The sequence below is a fragment of the Trematomus bernacchii genome, unplaced genomic scaffold (assembly GCF_902827165.1).
Source record: "Trematomus bernacchii unplaced genomic scaffold, fTreBer1.1, whole genome shotgun sequence".
Classification (NCBI taxonomy): Eukaryota; Metazoa; Chordata; class Actinopteri; order Perciformes; family Nototheniidae; genus Trematomus; species Trematomus bernacchii.
The window spans coordinates 15,685,668-15,704,050 of NW_022987564.1; the positions used below are offsets into that span (position 1 = coordinate 15,685,668).

The window sequence follows — 18,383 nt, forward strand, 5'->3', positions numbered from 1 at the left end:
GGGGAGGTGGGTTACGGTGGCCTTCTGTGTTCACATTCACATTAGAGTAAAATGACCTAATGCTATAATTTAATTCATGTGTTTTTAGATGTTTTTACTTTCCGTAAGGGAAAGATAACTATAAATTGGCTTGAATTCTAAGTACAGGACCCTCCTGTAAATGTATTTCAGATATACTTTTTTGATGTTAAATTCATTGTAGGACTTCTACATTAATTTAACGTTAACTGATAATCTGCTTTAACAAATGTACCCATCTTTCCAATTTTTACTTATTTTACATTTTAATGTGTAGGGAGTTTATGTCCAACACTCAGACAAAATACGGTTATAATAGAGGAACAAAATGTTTTCATAGTATACTGTTCTCTCTGTTAGTACTCGGAAGTCTGTGTATGAATACAAATAACAGAACAACATATTTTTTCCAAATATTTAATACCATCATGTTCCTTGTTCTGTCTCCAGCTGTCTCAAAGATAGTTGGAATGTATTTTAACTTTATACCAGTTTTGAACCACTCCTAAATTGTATTTGTATTAGATAGCTGCTTGATTGGGTGATTCAAGTATAGATTTGGACTGTCTAGTTATTTAGACTTTTTCAAGTAGAACACAATACTGCAAAACCTGCTTTGAGTTAATGTGCAGTCAAAGCATCTTTTATCAAATACTGGTATCAATCAGCTATTCCTATTTGTCACCAGTAGACAAGAAGATAACATAAAAAAAAAACATCGACAAACTTTTATGGATAAATCAGGGCAAAAACAGCATTTATTTTGGTAATATGAATTTATTTGAGATCCCCGTCCATCAACATAACTGCTTTTTAAATGTCAAATGTAATCTTGATTTTTAAGCAGTACAGAAACATCAGCTAACGCAGTGGGAAAGCTCAAGCACTCACAGATTGAATCTATATTTCTCTTTACATTTTAAATAATCCACCTATGATATCTACAGTCTCACCGTTTCATTCAGAAAAAGCCTCAGAAATATACAGAGGTGTCGCATTGAAGCAGAAACATTCGAACCACCGCTGAAATACACAGAACAGGTCCACGAGACAACAGAAACAGGAAGTGCTGCATCACAACTGTTACATAACTCAAACTGAGGCTGGACGGACACACGCAGGAGGAAAATATATCCGAATTGTTCTTGTATTTAAAACGGAAGTACATCAGTAGCAGTACCAATACTGACATCAAGAGGGCAGCTTTCCTGAACAATACTGTACAAAACAGCTGGCAAACAAAATAGATGGTCAGGTGACAAAGCAATGGAAGAAAAAGTCTCATAACACTTCCTGTCCCTTATAAAATGTTTTATCGAACTTTCTGCGACCCATTTTTGTAAATCCCTTTATGTAGGTGAGAGAAAAAAATCATATAATATAATCCAGAGAGCTTTAGCCATATATGGCATATTGTACCAGATGAACAAATCCTGGGTCAATGGATTTATGACATGCAGTAAAATTGAAAAATACATTTCTTTTTGTGTTTAAACCCCTTGGCTACAAGAAATATGACTTCCTTTTATTTTTTAGAGAAGACAATACAAGAACCAGGAAGAAAAACATGTTTTTTTGTTTTTATGTATTCATAATTGAACTGTCCTGAAACAAGAATATTACATTCACTCCGGAGAAATGTATGTAGAAGAAAAGAGAAAAGAAGAGAAGGAGGCACTGGACTGGAGCACATTACAGACCGAGCATGGAGCTTTTCTGAGGATGAAGAGCAGGAGGATGAAGAGCAGGAGGAGAGGCTGGGTTTCGGCTCGATGGCGTTGGTGCAGACTCGTCCTGCAACTCTGTGTCCATCCCTGAAGAGCTGCTCAGTAGAAGAAATACACTGAGGAGGGAGAGCAGAGGAGTTAGAGTGGATGGGACAATTAGGAATGATTTAGACTTACAATTCTACAACAACTGACAAACTGCATCTCCTGATACTTCTTTTGTAGACATTTTTTCAAACAATTCTGATATCAAACATTCATATTCTGAATGAGAATCGTTTGTATTTTTTTAGGGTCAATAATATGTTTTTTTTTTTCTAAAATACACTTGTAAAAATCTTTAAAACAATTATTTTCTGTCTCCCTCAAACAGAAATACAAGCCTAAATCCCTGCTGGCAGTCCCACTGTTGGTCTGAAAACAATTCTGCACAAGCTGAAAGGTAATGGGTCATAAAAACAGTTCCTTTGAGCAAATGTCTTTGTGATCTTCCTGTTAGATTCAGACATCCATTGTGTGCTAAATTATTACATTTATTAGTACATTTCTGCCCATAAACGTAATGTTTTCCTTAGAGGAATCATGATGTCGACGCTATAGCAAAGACCAGAGGGTCAAACTAAATGATGAGGATTTATTCATCCTGAGGGTGCCACGAATATCAAAAGCCAATTTAATGAAACCCTTGTTTTGAGTCACAAATCAAAGTGGTGGTCAGAGCAGGAGCACTTTGGTCTGATGATGGCGCTAGACAAGACAAAAGATGACCCAAACCAGGGAGATAAATCCATAAAACCATAAAGAGTTTTCCAAACATCATCTGTGGTCGTCTAGTCACAACACAAGAGTGACAGAAAATATAACAGGAAACATCTGACTGAATTATACCAGAAAGAAATACTGTTGAAAATGAGGGAGAAGATATTTTAAAGAAGAGAACCCTTTTAAAAAATAAGGAAAGTTTACTATTTGAAACTGAAGATGAATTACTTACAGAAGACGACTCCAAAACATATTACACCTATGACTGCCATCATGATCATCATCTGGAGGGAAAAGAGACAAACAAAGTCACATAATAAATTCACGAATAACCTTAATATCTTTTATGTCTGAAATCTGATAAACAAAGCCTTGAAATTAGAGGGGAATTAGGGGACACACAAAAAAACGTCTGTGTTGTTTAATTTGTTTCCATTTGAACTTTTCTCCACGACCACGTGATAGTGTTTTAGTGTGGGGTATTTTGGTTCAAATACAATATGCAAAGCTACACATTATGGACCTACGTACTCAATAAATAAATCCACATGATGACATAGTAGTGACAGACAGGAAATCACATCACCTCAGTGGGGGGAGGGGGAGAGAGATTAGCAGGAACAAGGAGAGGACAGGGGAGAGAGATTGGTACTGGCTTGATGTGTGAGTGTGGGTGTGTGTGTGTGTGGGGGGGGGGGGGTTGTGGGATACTGAGAACAAAGCAAAAATAGAGAAACCAGATGTTAGTCGAAAATGAATGTAACACAAGGAAACGATGAGTAAGTGAGTAAATGGATTTGTTCCGGGGACTATTTTCAGCTGCGGATTAATCTGCATTTGGGGCTCTAGTGAGTATTTGGGACGGTGTGTGTGGAATTGAGTAGAATGGTAACGAAGGAACCTGTCACCCACTGCATCACGACGGCTTTCTGATGTGTTTTTATTAGGTTTTGGACAACAATGGCACAGAGGAAGAAGTTATATCAGGATTTGATACATATATAATAGGATATAGTGTTTATGTTCTAAAGGCATTGGTTGAAAACTATTAAAAAAAAAATGTAACCCTCCTATTGTCTTTGTTTCCCCCCCTTACTTTGGTGTTCGCGGTCAAATTTGACCGGTCCTGTTTTAACTGCTATTACATTAACACAAAAAACATTAATCATCACCAAATGTCATTTAACACCCTTTCAAACTGTACATATTGTATCAGACTACTGGTATTCATGAATAACTGCAGTAAATATACAAAGAATAGACACTGAACATGTATTGCGTGTGCCAGGTGTGATCCATGTGGGGGGATGGGCACATAAGAGCGGGAAATGTGTCAAATTGTTTTGTGTGTGTGTGTGCCAGGTGTGATTCACGTGGGGGGGTTGGGCACATAAGGGGTGGGGGGGACACATCTAGAGTATGTGTGTGTGTGTATGTGTTTGGGTGTTTGTGTGTGTGTTTTATCTGATCCGGATGGTTACTAATTCCTTTTCTGTATGGCGGTCATTTTTGACCGGGAACACCATGGGTGTTACAAAGTGGTGATCAGCAATTGTATATGTTCAAATGTCTACTGTGAAGGATATCATAAAGCCTTAATGCAATCGAATGTAAAACTAAAAAGTTATGATTGATGAAAGTAGTAAATCGGTCAGATTTGACCCGAAGACAACAGGAGGGTTAAAAATCATCAACACCCCCAAAGACTTATAATACATTTGATTTTTTATTTGACTTCACCAAACACAACACAAAGAACACGGCCTGGGTGTCATTGGCGTTAATATTAAAGGCTATCATGCTTTATGTCCTCACTTGTAAAGACGTGCACACCAGCGTGTGTTTTAGTGTGTATTGGGGGTGGGTGGAGTTACATCACAAATCACAGCTGGCTCTATAATCCCACACTGACACTGTAATCCAGATTGGGATTTCTCTCTCTGACTTCCTGGTCACTGTCAGTAATCCTCCTCTGCCTCTCTAAACGGCAGCATCTGATTGGTGGATGTGGAACCAGCACAGTCTGTCCGTCAGAGGCGGAGCGATGGACGGACAGAGTGAGATAAAAATGGATTGGCAGCCGAGGCCGGACTGATGAATGACCAGGGGAGAGCGAGATGTGATGAGGGAGGGGAACGAGGGATAAAGATGGCGGCTGATCTCACACTGGATGGTTCGTCCCATTCGGCTGATGAATTTACCATCATCATCATATTTTAAAGAATGCTTTCGTTTATATCAATACACAATTGTGTCCTTAGATAGGTTTCAATGGTGGATTGTCACCAAGTACATTCAATCGAGTTATTAATTACAAAGTCGAAGTACTTGCACTTTGAGATGTAGTGTTGAAGACCAAAAAGTATTATAAATTGTAAATTCTCAGAGGCTATATATTGAAGGAATATTGTAAGTTTTCACTCTATAGCAGAGTAAAGAATATGATGCACTTCTGTAGATTAAAATCCAACAGTATATTAAGGAGTTAAATCGAGCACAAATGTAAACAAACATGCAAAGTATACCATCAATATCATGTATTATAATAAAACACTGACAGGGAACATTTTACTGCTGATTGCACTTTTTCTAGCCATTTATTACTACTTTATTTGAGTAAGGGTTTGAGTGCACAACTTCACTTGTAGTGTAGTATTTGTACTTGAGTAAAGGATCTGATTATTCCACCTTTGCATCAATCAATGATATGTTGAAGCTATGGGAGCATAAAATGGTGTGAATACTTAATTTTTTGCCTTTAAAGCCACACGAGCCACACGAGGACGATAACGGTCGTATCTGCTACAGTTCACTATCAGATAGACGGTTCGGCCACACGAGGCCGACATGGAAACGCAGAAAACGATAACGATAACGGGTCCCAAGGTGGGTAGATCTGCAAACAAAACGCTCTGGGGGGGCAAACGGCTCTGTGTTTACGTCTATACGATCATGTCCTGATAACGTTGAAACAATAGCCCCGCCTCTCCCACCTCTCCTGCTCAGAGATCAGCTGCTGGGCTGTCAGAAGAGGAGGAGGAAAAGAGAGGCTCCGTTTTTTATTCTTATATTATTATATAGAGTCGTTTTTTGATTGTTGGCTGCTCATTTAATAACTATTGATTTTACTAGTTTGTTGTCTGCTCTTGTGCGTAGTGAATACTAAAGAAGACCATTGTCTCTGTGTTAGCTGATTATTTTGTAGAGTTCTGTTGAGTATTAAACAATTGCGTGAGTGTGAGGGTATTAAAATACATTGGTCAGTAAGTCAGAGATGTGCAGCTATATTTAACTTTTTGTTTTAAAACATTTTTTTATAAATGATTATGGGAAGTGCCCTTTGTCTCACTTGAGCTCCCTCCCCCTAAAATGTCTGTGCACGTCCCTGGGCCTAATGTATTAGCCTTGTTGCCTCACAACAGGACACTCCTGGGTTTGAATCCTTCATCTAGCTGGTCTTTCATTTTTTTAGCCATGCCTCATTTCGCTCTATGTGCTGTTTGCTGTCTACGGGGCTGATTCTGTGAGCTGCAGCTGACCACGCGCCCCTGCAGGAGAGGGGAGCCGTGCTCTGATCAAGTCAAGAGGGGGAGAAAAAAAGATCTCTGTCCTCCGTGTTTTATTATATTATTATAGGCCTATAGAGTCGTTATTCATTTGTTTTAAAGCTCAATAAATAACAAAGAAGACCTTTGACCGGCACTTTTCTAATTTTGTCCGGAAGATTTAAACTTTAACGGACATGTTGACCGGCGAAAAAAGATCTAACTGAAACTCTGCCGCACGGTTCGCTCGTCCCTTGGAAGAGGCGGAGAGGTGGGTGTTTGTCATCTGCTGGTGGACTAACCGGAGAGAATTACAGCAGGAGCAAATGCTTGCCTCGGGGAGGGAGAAAAAGAGCCAGAGCGTCCACAGCGGAGAATAAACAGAAGGGCAACCATGGCAACCATGCGCGTGAAGTCTTCTTCGCTGCTTTTGTGGCAGGACTACAGCGCCACTTACAGGCCTGGCATATGTACTACAGCGTCTCCAGCACTTTCGAGCGGTCTCGTGTGAACGGACACGTTTCTGGTGCCTGTTGCGTGTGGACGGAAGACTTTTTTGATAACGATTGCGGTCCGTTTGCGTTATCGTCCTCGTGTGGCCGGGGCTTTAGATCTCCAGTGGTGTCTCGTCTCGCATTTTTTTATGATCAGCATAGTCAAAAGGTGCAAGGTGCAGAAATACTCCTTATGAAGTACTGAGAAGGGCCAATGCATGATGGGATACAACACATGCCGACCTTGCAGTTTTTCCACCAGTACTTGTTCTTGAGTTTGGCGGCGCTGCTCTCGAACTGCGAGGCTCCGGCCTGCAGGGCGTCGGCCCCGGTCGTCCAGCTCCGACAGCTTCTGGTCCCTCTCCAGGACTTTGTCCACGTTCACACGCATGATGTCCACCACCTGAGGGACAACAACACCTGTCAGCATCACAGCCTCCCTCCAGGATCAATTTGGTGTTATAACTTCATTCATTGGTCTTTTTTAAAGCCTTTTGATTTGATTTTGTGCTAAAGTATTCCAAAAAAGCCTCAAGTTAACCATTTGTTTCCATTGAGATTATTCCATACAAATGTGACTCCTCGTCTTTGAGCGGTTTCCTCACCTCGTCCACTTGTGCCTGTGTCTGCTGCAGTCGTCTGTTGCTGGTGAGGTTGGGGGCCGGAGCCGCGGGGCCCCCCTCACCGTCTGCACCGGCACCTTCTGGAGTCGTCCTGCAGAGCGAGAGGTGAGACAGAGGAACGAGTGCAACTCATCACAGAAACCTTTCAGTAACAGTAAAAGTCATTCTTCACATGAATGGCCTGAAACATTATCAATTATTATGCTGGTTATTTTCTAAACCAATAGTTTGGTATGTTAAAATGACAGATTTTTTTATTCTATTGTTGATGTCTTTAAATATCTTGTTTTGTCAGTCCCAAACCTAAATATATTCCCTTTAATATGATGTCAAACTAAGAAAAGCAGGAATTTCCAATATTTTAAGGGCTACAAACAACATTTTCGGCCATTTTGTATGAAAATGACTTGAACCATCAATTGATTATCAAAAAAGTTCCTATTATTTCCATTCAATTGACATAATGTTGGACCACTATAATTAATCTTCATCACTTTTAGTCTTTTAATTTAGAGATGTTTTATTTGGTGTTATACTGCCAAAAGTGACAATTACAGGACATATTAAGTTATAAAACATAGTGTAAAAGTAGTTTAATCACAGCAGTCCCCAAAAGTGCATTTTAATGTTTATAAATTAAATGTTGTGTTATTGTGGAGGAGGATGGGATATTTTGTATTACAAAAGCTATAGGGTTGCTTTTCATGGCTGCAGAGATGTGGCAGCAAACAAAAAATCACAACTTTGAAACTCAGCCACAAATGTATTAACATCAACAGATAACATCTGATGTTTGAGTCTGTGATGTGTTTACAGAAACCAAAGAGAGGATAGATCTGAGAAAATGGCAACATCTCTGCACCAAGACAGTTTTGATGACAGTTCTACTAATCTTTGTGAGGTAATAAAAGAATAAAAACCAGATTATAAAAACAGATTAATGCATTGATGCATACAATATTTGAATCCGCTTAATACATATTCTGAAATGGGTAGATATGCACAATGAGTAATCCTACTGCTGGGTTTCTACGAGTAAAATATTTAAGGAAGGACTTTTTACTTGTATTTTCAAAAGGTATTGCTGTGTTTGTTTTTTAAAGTTAAGTACACGATTTGAGTTCATACTCCACTGTCTTTCTTTTTTAACCAGTCAGCACCTGATAAGGCAACAGAACTGTCCTTAGACAATTAATTTTAAAACATGAATTCAAAATAGTAAACATGACTCATCAAACTTTAGCATCCCTGCATATAATTAAAGTATAAGAGAGTGTAAGAAAGAACACAATCCGAACAATATTTAAAGCTGTTTTACACACACATGCACACACACAGCAGGTGGTTTGATTTGATGGTGACACACATAGCAGGTCCCTCTCTCTGCTCTCCTCTCAGGAGCAAAATGGAGAAAGATTAGTGCATCAGAGAGGGCCGAGGGAGATAAACATGCACGCAATAATACCTCCCCCTCCCCCCCCCCACAACTCTGAACAAATAAAATAAAACAATCTTTATCATATGTTTTGCTTTTTCGAAAAACAACTACTGGTAATTTTAAGCGACACATTTCATTCAGTTCTTGTTTATGCTCAGCTGAATATTGGTTTGATGGTTTGATGGTGTGAAGATTAGAAACGCACTTTCGCAGTAGGCCTAATGATAGTTTTGCAGGTGAATCATTTAGATACTTTGTCGCCTCCCAGTCTTTCCACAGTACCGAGTTGTATTAAAGCAACAAACACGATATTAAACCAAAGGTCAACATCTCGGAAACACACATTAAAATGAAAGAAAAGTTGTTTAACTGCATTGAGCGGAATGTAACAAAATGCTTTCAGCCGTCTGACCACTTCGTAATGTGAAAAAGTAAACAGATATTTCGCATATTATATAAAAACGAAATGAAATATGTTACTCACATCTCAGCGGCAGGATGATGGAGATAATCTGAGTCCGAGAGAGAGGGGTGAGGAGGGGGAGGGAGATAAAGAGAGAGAGAGAGAGAGAGAGAGAGAGAGAGAGAGAGAGAGAGAGATCGAGAGAGAGACCAATTGAATGTAAATGAAGGTTGAGTCCAGTCTTCTCTTTCCCCGATATTCTAATTCACTTTTTCTTTCAAAATAAAAATACTAGAATTAAAGAAGCTGCACAAATAAAAACTCTGTGTCAAACGTAGCCCCCCCCCCAACAGACACACACACACACAGTCGGAACACAACTGAACCAAAATCAATAGGCTTGTTTGAGACGAGCTGCGGCTCGCCTCGAAAGTAGACGAGAATAGCCGATCGCAGCCGGGGGAGGTCTCAAAAAGCTCGCCTGAAGTCGGACAGCTCGGAGTCGGCTTCTTCTTCTTCTTCTTCCTCTTCTCTCGGTTTTTTGGCGGATTTCAAACAACTTTAAGGTGCATACCGCCACCTCCGGGGTCGGCTTGACTCGGTTTGCATTTATAAATGCACACGGCATCTATTGCACGTCTGTCCGTCCTGGGAGAGGGATCCCTCCTCTGTTGCTCTCCCTGAGGTTTCTCTCATTTCCCCTTTAAACTGTGGGTTTTTCTCTGGAAGTTTTTCCATGATGTGAAACGTAAGGACAGAGGGTGTCGTATTGTCATACTGATATTCTGTACAAACTGTGAAGTCCACTGAGACAAATGTAACATTTGTGATATTGGGCTATATAAATAAACATTGATTGATTGATTGATTGATTGATTGATTGATAAAGAATGGACAAATGTGTTTAATCGTTAATGTCAGGTATGTACTAAGTAAATACATTTGTTCCTGCTCAAGATTAGATTCAACTTTATTGTTATTGCACAGATTACAGGTACTGAGACAACGAAATGCAGTTTAGCTTCTAACCAGGAGTGCATAAAGCAGTAAAGTGAAAATTAATGTACACAATCTACAGAATAAAATATAGAATGAATTGAATGATGAATAAACAGTGAGGGGTATGAATACACTATATACACAGTACTATTTACACTATGAACATCCAATCTCAGTATAAGGTTACTGCAGGACAGTGAAGGTTTTGCACTTTATGAATTTACGTTTGTGTTGCTCATGAGTAATTCTGTCATAATACCATGTGTAATATGATGGCAATCTCAAGAGCAACGCAAATGATGGTATCCTCCGCGAAACAGGGTCTTGAAACCAAAACAAATTCCTGTACCCCATGGTACTTTTTAGTTTTCGCCAAAACTATTCCTCAGGCTTAACAGGTTAAAAGTCCCCCTTTTGTCCACAACACACGGTGCAAACAAATACAATCCTCCTGCTGGAAGATGTCCAGAGAGACACTCAGTGTTACGTAACATTTCCTTGTTGGGAATTTTTCCGCCTCTGCCTCATACAACCCGCAGCCAAATAACATGAGACGGACCATGCCTGCAGGAGCAAACTGAGTTTACAGAGGGTCCTTTTAAACATTTTCATCATGATTTTTCAAGCCCTTTTTGAGTGTATGGACTTCACTAGTTGGCTGTTGATCAGTTTTATAGTGTTACTCCTGACAGATGTGATCAGAAACTGGAGACCAAACAGCTTTCCCCCTGGACCCTGGGCTGCGCCTTTTCTAGGAAATGTCTTGATAGGACTTGACTTCAAAGCAATGGAGAAGGTAAGGTGAACAGATTAGAGGACACAAGTTGATCTTTAATATCATACAGGCAATGTGTCTTTCATAAATAAGCCTTTGCAACACTATAGGCTGGAAATAACAATAAATAAACAATAAAAGCTTGCAACTAAAAAAATGCTTTTGTTTTTGAATGCAGCTCTCTCAGGAGTATGGTCCAGTGTTCAGCTTGAGGATAGGCAGCCAGAGGATGGTGTTTGTTTCCGGGTACAAGATGGTCAAAGAGGCTCTTGTTATCCAGCTGGACAGCTTTATTGATAGACCTATTATTCCTCTTTTCCATGCTGTCTTTAAGGGGATTGGTGAGTATACCTGAACGAGAGTGAGAAAGCCTGAATATTTAATGGTGCAAAAGTATTGCAGTAGTGGTTTGCCTTCTCCAGGGCAGAACTTAATCTCTTTACGCAGTATCGATAGATTTAACCAAAAGTCATAGCCCAGTAAGTCAACTCACATGGGACAAAGTCTGTGGTCCATGCAGAATAGACTCTCCCCTCTGTGCAACAACAACACTGCACAACACCAGATTAGGGAGTGAAAGAAAGTGTTTCTTTTCAAGAAAGGTGCTCAGAAGTGATATCTAAAATCTGTAAAGGCAGTGAATTGCCTGTTTGCTTTGTTAATTTGCTACAACTGTCCCACAGGTATAGCTTTGAGCAATGGGTACTTGTGGAAAAAGCAAAGGAAGTTTGCCAACACTCACCTGCGTTACTTTGGAGAGGGCCAGAAGTCCCTGGAAAAATACATTGAGGTGGAAAACACCTACATCTGTGAAGCTTTCAAAGAGGAACAAGGCAAGTAGAGATTGCTATGTGGAGTGATTTTATATCCTAACATGATATATCATTACTTTAATTCAACATATTCCCAGGAAGGCCATTTAACCCCCATAACATCATAACGAATGGAGTGTGTAACATCATCTCGTCTGTGCTCTTCGGACATCGCTTTGAGTACAGCGATCAAAGCTTCCGCAGGATTCTGGACTTGGACAATGAGGCTATTAGGTTAGCTGGCTTACCTCAGACTCAGGTAATTTCTCATCTACTTTAACTAAACTGTGCTGTAGACCTATAACTAATCTGAGAGTTTGTCCCATCAACAGCTGTATGATGCCTTCCCTGGTGTGCTGAAGTACCTGCCAGGACCTCACCAGACTGTGTTAAAGAACTACTCGGAGATCTTGGCTTTCCTGAGATCAGAAGTAGTGAAGCACCAGGAAGAGTGGAACCCAGAGGACCCTCGTGATTTTATCGATGTTTACCTGGGAGAGATGGAGAAGGTAAGATATTTGCACAAATTTAGTATAGTCTGATACAGTATTACATAAACATGAATATAAAAAAGTATTCCATGATGTTTTCTGATAGAGTATCAGATAGAAGACAAATCTGTTTTTTGGCAACAGCTGAAATTAAATTGGCCAGACTTCTTTCTGAGGATTGATAGGACTGCACAGCATCCTTAGTTTAGAGCGTTCTTTAGTATTCAGATTTGAGTATTCACAAGCCGTGTAATAACATCAATGTAATGTTGTTGACACTTTGCCAGAAAAAGGAGGATCCCCAGGCTGGCTTCAACATTGAAAGCCTGCTGATTTGCACACTGGACCTGATAGAGGCCGGTACAGAAACATCAGCCACCACTTTACGCTGGGCCCTGATGTACATGATGCACTACCCAGAGATACAGGGTTAGTATCTGTCTGAATCACATTGGCATTTAGAGTATTCTCACAGAGATTACAGAGTTTTTTGTGCTGTTTAAGGTTATAATGTCCAATGACTGCCTCCTCACTCAGAGAAAGTACAGGCAGAGATAGACTCAGTGATCGGACAGTCTCGACAGCCCACCATGGCCGACAAGCCCAACATGCCTTACACTGAAGCTGTCATCCATGAAGTTCAAAGGATGGGAAATATCGTTCCCCTTGGATTCCCAAAAATGGCCAGTAAAGACGCTACACTGGGAGGATACTCAATACCCAAAGTAAAGAACTATTTACCAGACTCGCCCATATATTATAGGTTGAGTTTTGTCCATTATTTTTACACAACGTGACATTTCATGCTTATTTATCCAGGGAACAACTATTACTACAATCCTTGCGACTGTGCTGTTTGATAAGAATGAGTGGGAAACTCCGGATACCTTCAATCCGAAGCATTTCTTGGATTCGGAGGGGAAATTTCGCAGAAGAGACGCCTTCTTACCGTTTTCAGCAGGTTTGCTTGATATTCCTCTACTAGCTTACAGACAAATTGCTACCAACATATTTCCTGCTATCAAGATTAGAGTTTAAAATCTGTTGCCTATTGTTTCCCGACAGGTAAACGTGTGTGTTTAGGGGAGCACCTGGCCAGAATGGAGCTGTTCCTTATGTTCACTGTTCTCCTCCAGCACTTCACCATCTCCCCTGTTCCTGGAGAGATGCCCAGCTTGGACGGTGTGCTGGGTTTCACCAATTCCCCCCAGCAGTTCAGGATGCTAGCTGTGCCTCGCTGATTTGCTCCTATTCCACCTCAGGGTCACAAAACAGTCTTAAGTCCACGTTCGCTGCCAAAAAAACTAAATCAGATCACATTTCTGACTCAAAACTTAAAACTAGTTTGACATGAAATAAATCAATATATACTTTTTAGTTTTAAAGCCATTCACTCCCATCATCACCCACAGAGATCATTTCACACATTTATACATGCACGTACTCATGTGTATACTCACACATTTAGTAGCTTTGTAGGACTTTAAGATAAAAAATAACCGATTGCTAATGTAACAGGTAAATTACACATGCTAGGTTTGCTAGTATTATTTTCACTTAGCATGAAGATCTTTTAACTAATTAACTAACAATCTACTGTTTCACAATACTTGCCTGATACAGTTTTGATTTATCACTACACTGACAAGCTTTTTATCTACTTGAACTTAGATAATTTAACGACATGGTCATTATGACATTCATAACCTGTCTATTAAGTGCATAACGTTATGCAACACAATATTGCAAATATTTTCCTGCAGCAACAGGAGATCAGATGTATTATATTTTCCTATATCCATTAGCTGGTTAAGTATTAGTTAAGCATGATTTTTTGACAAAATAAATCATAGAACCTATACACACAACTTCACTCACATGCCAAATTGAGTAAGATAACATTTCTAAATAAATGCCTACATACATTAACATGCTTTTAATTTGGTATACATAAACTTGTGAAATTATACTTAAAAATCTGTAAAATGTTTTATTCTGTTCAATAAAGGATTTTAGTTGTACCCAAGAGTTTGCCTTTTACATAGTTTTAAAACATTAAGAGAAGTCAGGATTTTGTTGGAAATGGTTGTGTGGGGTCAGCTTAAATAACTTGACCCAAAGCCGGTTTGTTTGCAAAATATTGTAAGAAGTGTAACGTATCTCCTTATCTTTAGAATCATTGACAAACTTTCAGGAATCCATTGAAATCAATTAATGTTTCATGTGGAACCTCGTTGAGCAGGTCTCCCTTGAAAAAGAGATCAATGATCTCAATGGGATACACCTGCAAGGTTTGAAATTCAATTAAATGAAATTGTTCTTTTGAAATCATGTATTTATCTGAATTCATCTGAACTCAAAGAGTCTTATCTGCCCAATGCATATGATGATTCAATTCAACACAGTACAGTATAGCACAGTACATTTATCTGAGACGACACTTTCTCTGATGGTCTGCTTTCAGTCTACAAGTCTTAAATTGTGTAGAGGAATGTTGGAACCTATTTCCACTCATTTACATTCAACTGTATAGTCGATCGGTATAAGACCTTTATCCCAACTGCACTCTATATTTAAGCTTGACTCTATAGCCTAGCCTAGTATGAACAGTGTGTTGTATGAATATGCTAAGATATATAAAGTAGACAACGGTAAGCAGTGCAAGTATAGTATACAAATATATAGATATTAATTTAATGATGATAAACATTGTGGAACAATGATGAAAAATGTGAATGGAAGTGGCGACGTAAAACTGACACAAAACAACAACACACTTTTGCCGAGCCAATGGAGAGTTTCATCCCCAGCACGGGGTAAAACCCACCAATGAGCGCTCAGCTCGAGATACCAGCAAGTCGTTTCCCATCAAGCATTTCGCTTCCGCAGCCCGTGGAGAGAAACTGCGCCGCCTCGCCGCGCCTCGCTCTCAAGTCTGCGGGCGTCTTTGTCCCGCGATATTTCAACGTCTCATGTAGGTGAGCCTCCAGAGCAAGTCGGACAAAATGACTAACCATCATGCAACGCACTAGCAAGACGTTGATCGCAATTGCGCAGGTCTGCGCAGGTCTCGCTTGTCTCAAACAAGCCTAGTATGTGTCGTCTGCAATGTCAAATTAGGCAAAAGTGTTGCGCACGTGCACCACTTTAGTGGTCAATAGGTGAAGTTCACCTGTAAAAAATACACACTGTATAGTAGGCTATCTGGAAATATAGTAAGCCTATGTCATGAATATCAGAAAAAACGTTGTAGTATAATATGTCGAACAATATGCAAAAAAAAGGACATAGTGTAGTATGTTTGTAAATATGCAGTAAAAACACATTGAAAAGTATCTTAAACATTTGCAAAATGTTGTAATTTGTCGATAATATCAGAAAAAACGACATGTCGAAAAAAAAAGGCATGGTGTAGTATGTCGAAAATAAAGAAAAACGACGTAGTATTTTATGTCGAAAATATCCCAAAAGACGACATAGTATAGTATTATATTTTCAAAATACTATACTTTATATTTTCAAAATACTATACTATGTAATTTTTTTTTCAGCATACTTTACTATGTCGTTTTTTCTGATATTTTCGAAAATATTTGCCTTTTAAAAAAATATTTTCAACATACTATGTCGTTTTCTTTATATTTTTGACATACTATACTATGTCTTTTTTAAATTTATTTTCGACATACTATACTATCCCTTTTTAAAAAAAATATTTGCGACATACTCTATACCATGTATTTTTTTTTTATTTTCAACAAACTATAATGTATTTTATTTATTTTTTCGACATACGCCCTATGTCCTTTTTTCTGATTTTTTTCAACATACTATGTCGTTTTTATTAATGTTTTCGTCATACTATACTATGTCTTTTCTTTCTGATATTTTCGACAAACTATACTATGTGTCCGGCAGTGGTTCAGTCAGTAGGGGCTTGGACTGGGAGCTGGTTCAAGTCTCCGAACAGACCTTAATATGGAGTATGGACTGCTACTTGGAGAGGTCTCAGTTCACCTCCTGGTCAAATGTCACTGTGTGTGCATGTATATGTCGATTTGCTTTTATTTTCAAATATATCTATACATTATGATGTTCCAGACCTTTGCTTGAGGAAATGTTCTCGAACTGGACCTCGTTGAATTTTAATTGAATACCCCTGGTATAGTATGTCGAAAAATATCATAAAAAACGACGTAGGAAGTACATAAGAAGTTTTGTATGTAGTTAATCAGAATCATAAAATGAAATGTTCTATTATGTCATAAACATATTTAAAGTATTTCAGTGTATGCAATAAAAGGTTTTTATGCAATAAAAAGTCACACAAAATATGTTTTATGCTATTAAAATAACATAAATATGTCAAAGTATAGTATTTCAAAGAAATAAGCATGACATAAAAATGTTTCAACTGTTAGACAGGTAATGAGACAGAACTGAGTTATTCTCAAGGTATTTTATACATTTAACATGTAACATTTTAGTCTGTAAAGGAAATGTAGATCCAATGTAAGGATCAAGTAACCAATCCAGGACAAATAGTACATTTTATAGTCATTGAGTTAATCATTCAAACACTCTCTTTCAATGTTTTTTATTCTGTGCAATATTTCATTAAATTGATCAAACATTCAGTCTCGTGACAGAAAGAAAACATTAAAGACCTGATTAAAAAAGAATATGTTGTTTGAGTTGTGAAGAGAGAAGGCGATCCAATCTGCACATTATACAGTATTTTGACAACAATCTGGTTATTACAGCAGTGTTCATCGTGCTTTGCTCAAATACATTACAATTTATTGCGTCCTGTTTCATGAGGCCTTTAAATCTTTTACACAATTTGATTTATTTCAGTTTTCAGATGTTATTTACATTCAGATAGTGTAGAACAGTTCAGTTAAAGCAGCACTTGCACAGTTTCATGAGGTGGGTGATGTTTGCTTCGCTTTAAGTGTTCACTTGCCTTAGCTTTGCTTTCCCTTGACATAAAGGAATTATTTTACATTTAAGTCCATTTATTTTATCTGGTTACCAGGTGAACATGGCAGGTTATTAACTAAGCAGGCATTCATTGGATGAAACATGTTTCAGTGTTTGAAGGGAGGAACGTTGGAACACTCATATCAACAAAGACAGAAAAGCAGGCACAAGCTATTGAAAAAATATTCCTTATTTCTCAAAACACCTCCTGCAAAATGGCTTCTTTCCTCTGCGTATTTACACTCATAAACTCACAGGAAACTGGGAAACTCATCTTAAATTCACTTTTTATCATTGTTGCAGGTGTATTCGCTCTGAAACCACAAAGACAACCCTTTTCAAATTGTACTCATGCCAGATGAACTGATATTATACCTAAATACGTCTACATTAGTTGAGAGTAATAGCAATGTAAATACTAAATGAAAGGTATAAATACAATGTTTATTTGCATTGAGCTTTGCTTAATTTACATTATAGAACATGAAGCTTACAAGCATTATACACAGCCCTGTTATGTACATTAGTTACAGTATTATGTATCCTTTACAAACTGTACATTCTTAAAATAGGTTTTAACTTTTGTAAAATTAAAAATTAAAATGCCCTTTAGATTTCTGTTGTTGCCAAACAACTCTATCATATCACATCATAACATATCACATAGGATTTCAAGAGTAATGCTTTCTTTACACATTAATTCCATTAGCATATTAATTATAGGTTGATCTGTCAGAACTGAAACAATTAGTTGTTTAATCAATTGACAGAAAATAATTTCTAAGCATTTTGAATTGTTTGTAATTATTTGAAAGCAACAATGCCCCACATGTCACCGGTTCCAGACCCTCAAGTATGAATATTTGCTTGTTTGAGTCTTCTGTGGTAGTAAACTGAAGATAATAAGCTTTTGGCTATCAAGTCATTTTTACTCTTCCTATTTGACATTCTCTAGAAAGTAATTGCAGGATTAATAAATCAAATTAAACATTAGTTACAATCCTATATCTATCCTTTTATACAAGTTGCCTTCCCAAAATCTAAGATAAACTATTAGATTAGGCTTAAAGAGTTTTTGTGACGGATCTAAAGAAACATTATTTAAAAATCTCCTCAAATAAATCATTGTTTGAAATTAGGAATGCTTGACATTGGACGCTGCCGATATCTAATATAGGCAGATGTTTTTTCCACCTAATTATCAAGCTTCTGTTGAGGAATTTAATATTAATATGCCTACTGTAATCGTGATGGCCCACTGGCAGATGCAGACATAAAATACAATGCAAAATGTACACATTCACCGGGCAAAA

At 38.2% G+C, this 18,383-nt stretch overlaps 1 protein-coding gene and 1 pseudogene across 1 annotated transcript; one reads left to right on the forward strand and one right to left on the reverse strand.

The window, feature by feature from the left end:
* Positions 1-1,612: 1,612 nt before the first annotated feature.
* Positions 1,613-9,464, reverse strand: LOC117477629 (annotated as a pseudogene).
* A 1,080-nt stretch (positions 9,465-10,544) lies between these two features.
* Positions 10,545-14,108, forward strand: LOC117478308 (cytochrome P450 2J2-like). The gene is made up of 9 exons (XM_034125302.1): positions 10,545-10,805; positions 10,963-11,125; positions 11,468-11,617; positions 11,695-11,855; positions 11,929-12,105; positions 12,375-12,516; positions 12,625-12,812; positions 12,907-13,048; positions 13,153-14,108. The coding sequence occupies exons 1-9, from the start codon at positions 10,623-10,625 to the stop codon at positions 13,326-13,328; spliced, it is 1,482 nt and encodes a 493-aa protein (XP_033981193.1). The 5' UTR covers positions 10,545-10,622; the 3' UTR covers positions 13,329-14,108.
* The last annotated feature ends 4,275 nt before the right edge of the window (positions 14,109-18,383 follow it).

Excerpts from the sequence above, each read along its gene's own strand:
- LOC117478308 (XM_034125302.1), top strand. The coding sequence starts at position 10,623 with ATGATTTTTCAAGCCCTTTTTGAGTGTATGGACTTCACTAGTTGGCTG. Across the intron at positions 12,517-12,624 it reads GCACTACCCAGAGATACAGG|AGAAAGTACAGGCAGAGATA; the intron begins GTTAGTATCTGT and ends CTCCTCACTCAG. Across the intron at positions 12,813-12,906 it reads GAGGATACTCAATACCCAAA|GGAACAACTATTACTACAAT; the intron begins GTAAAGAACTAT and ends TTATTTATCCAG.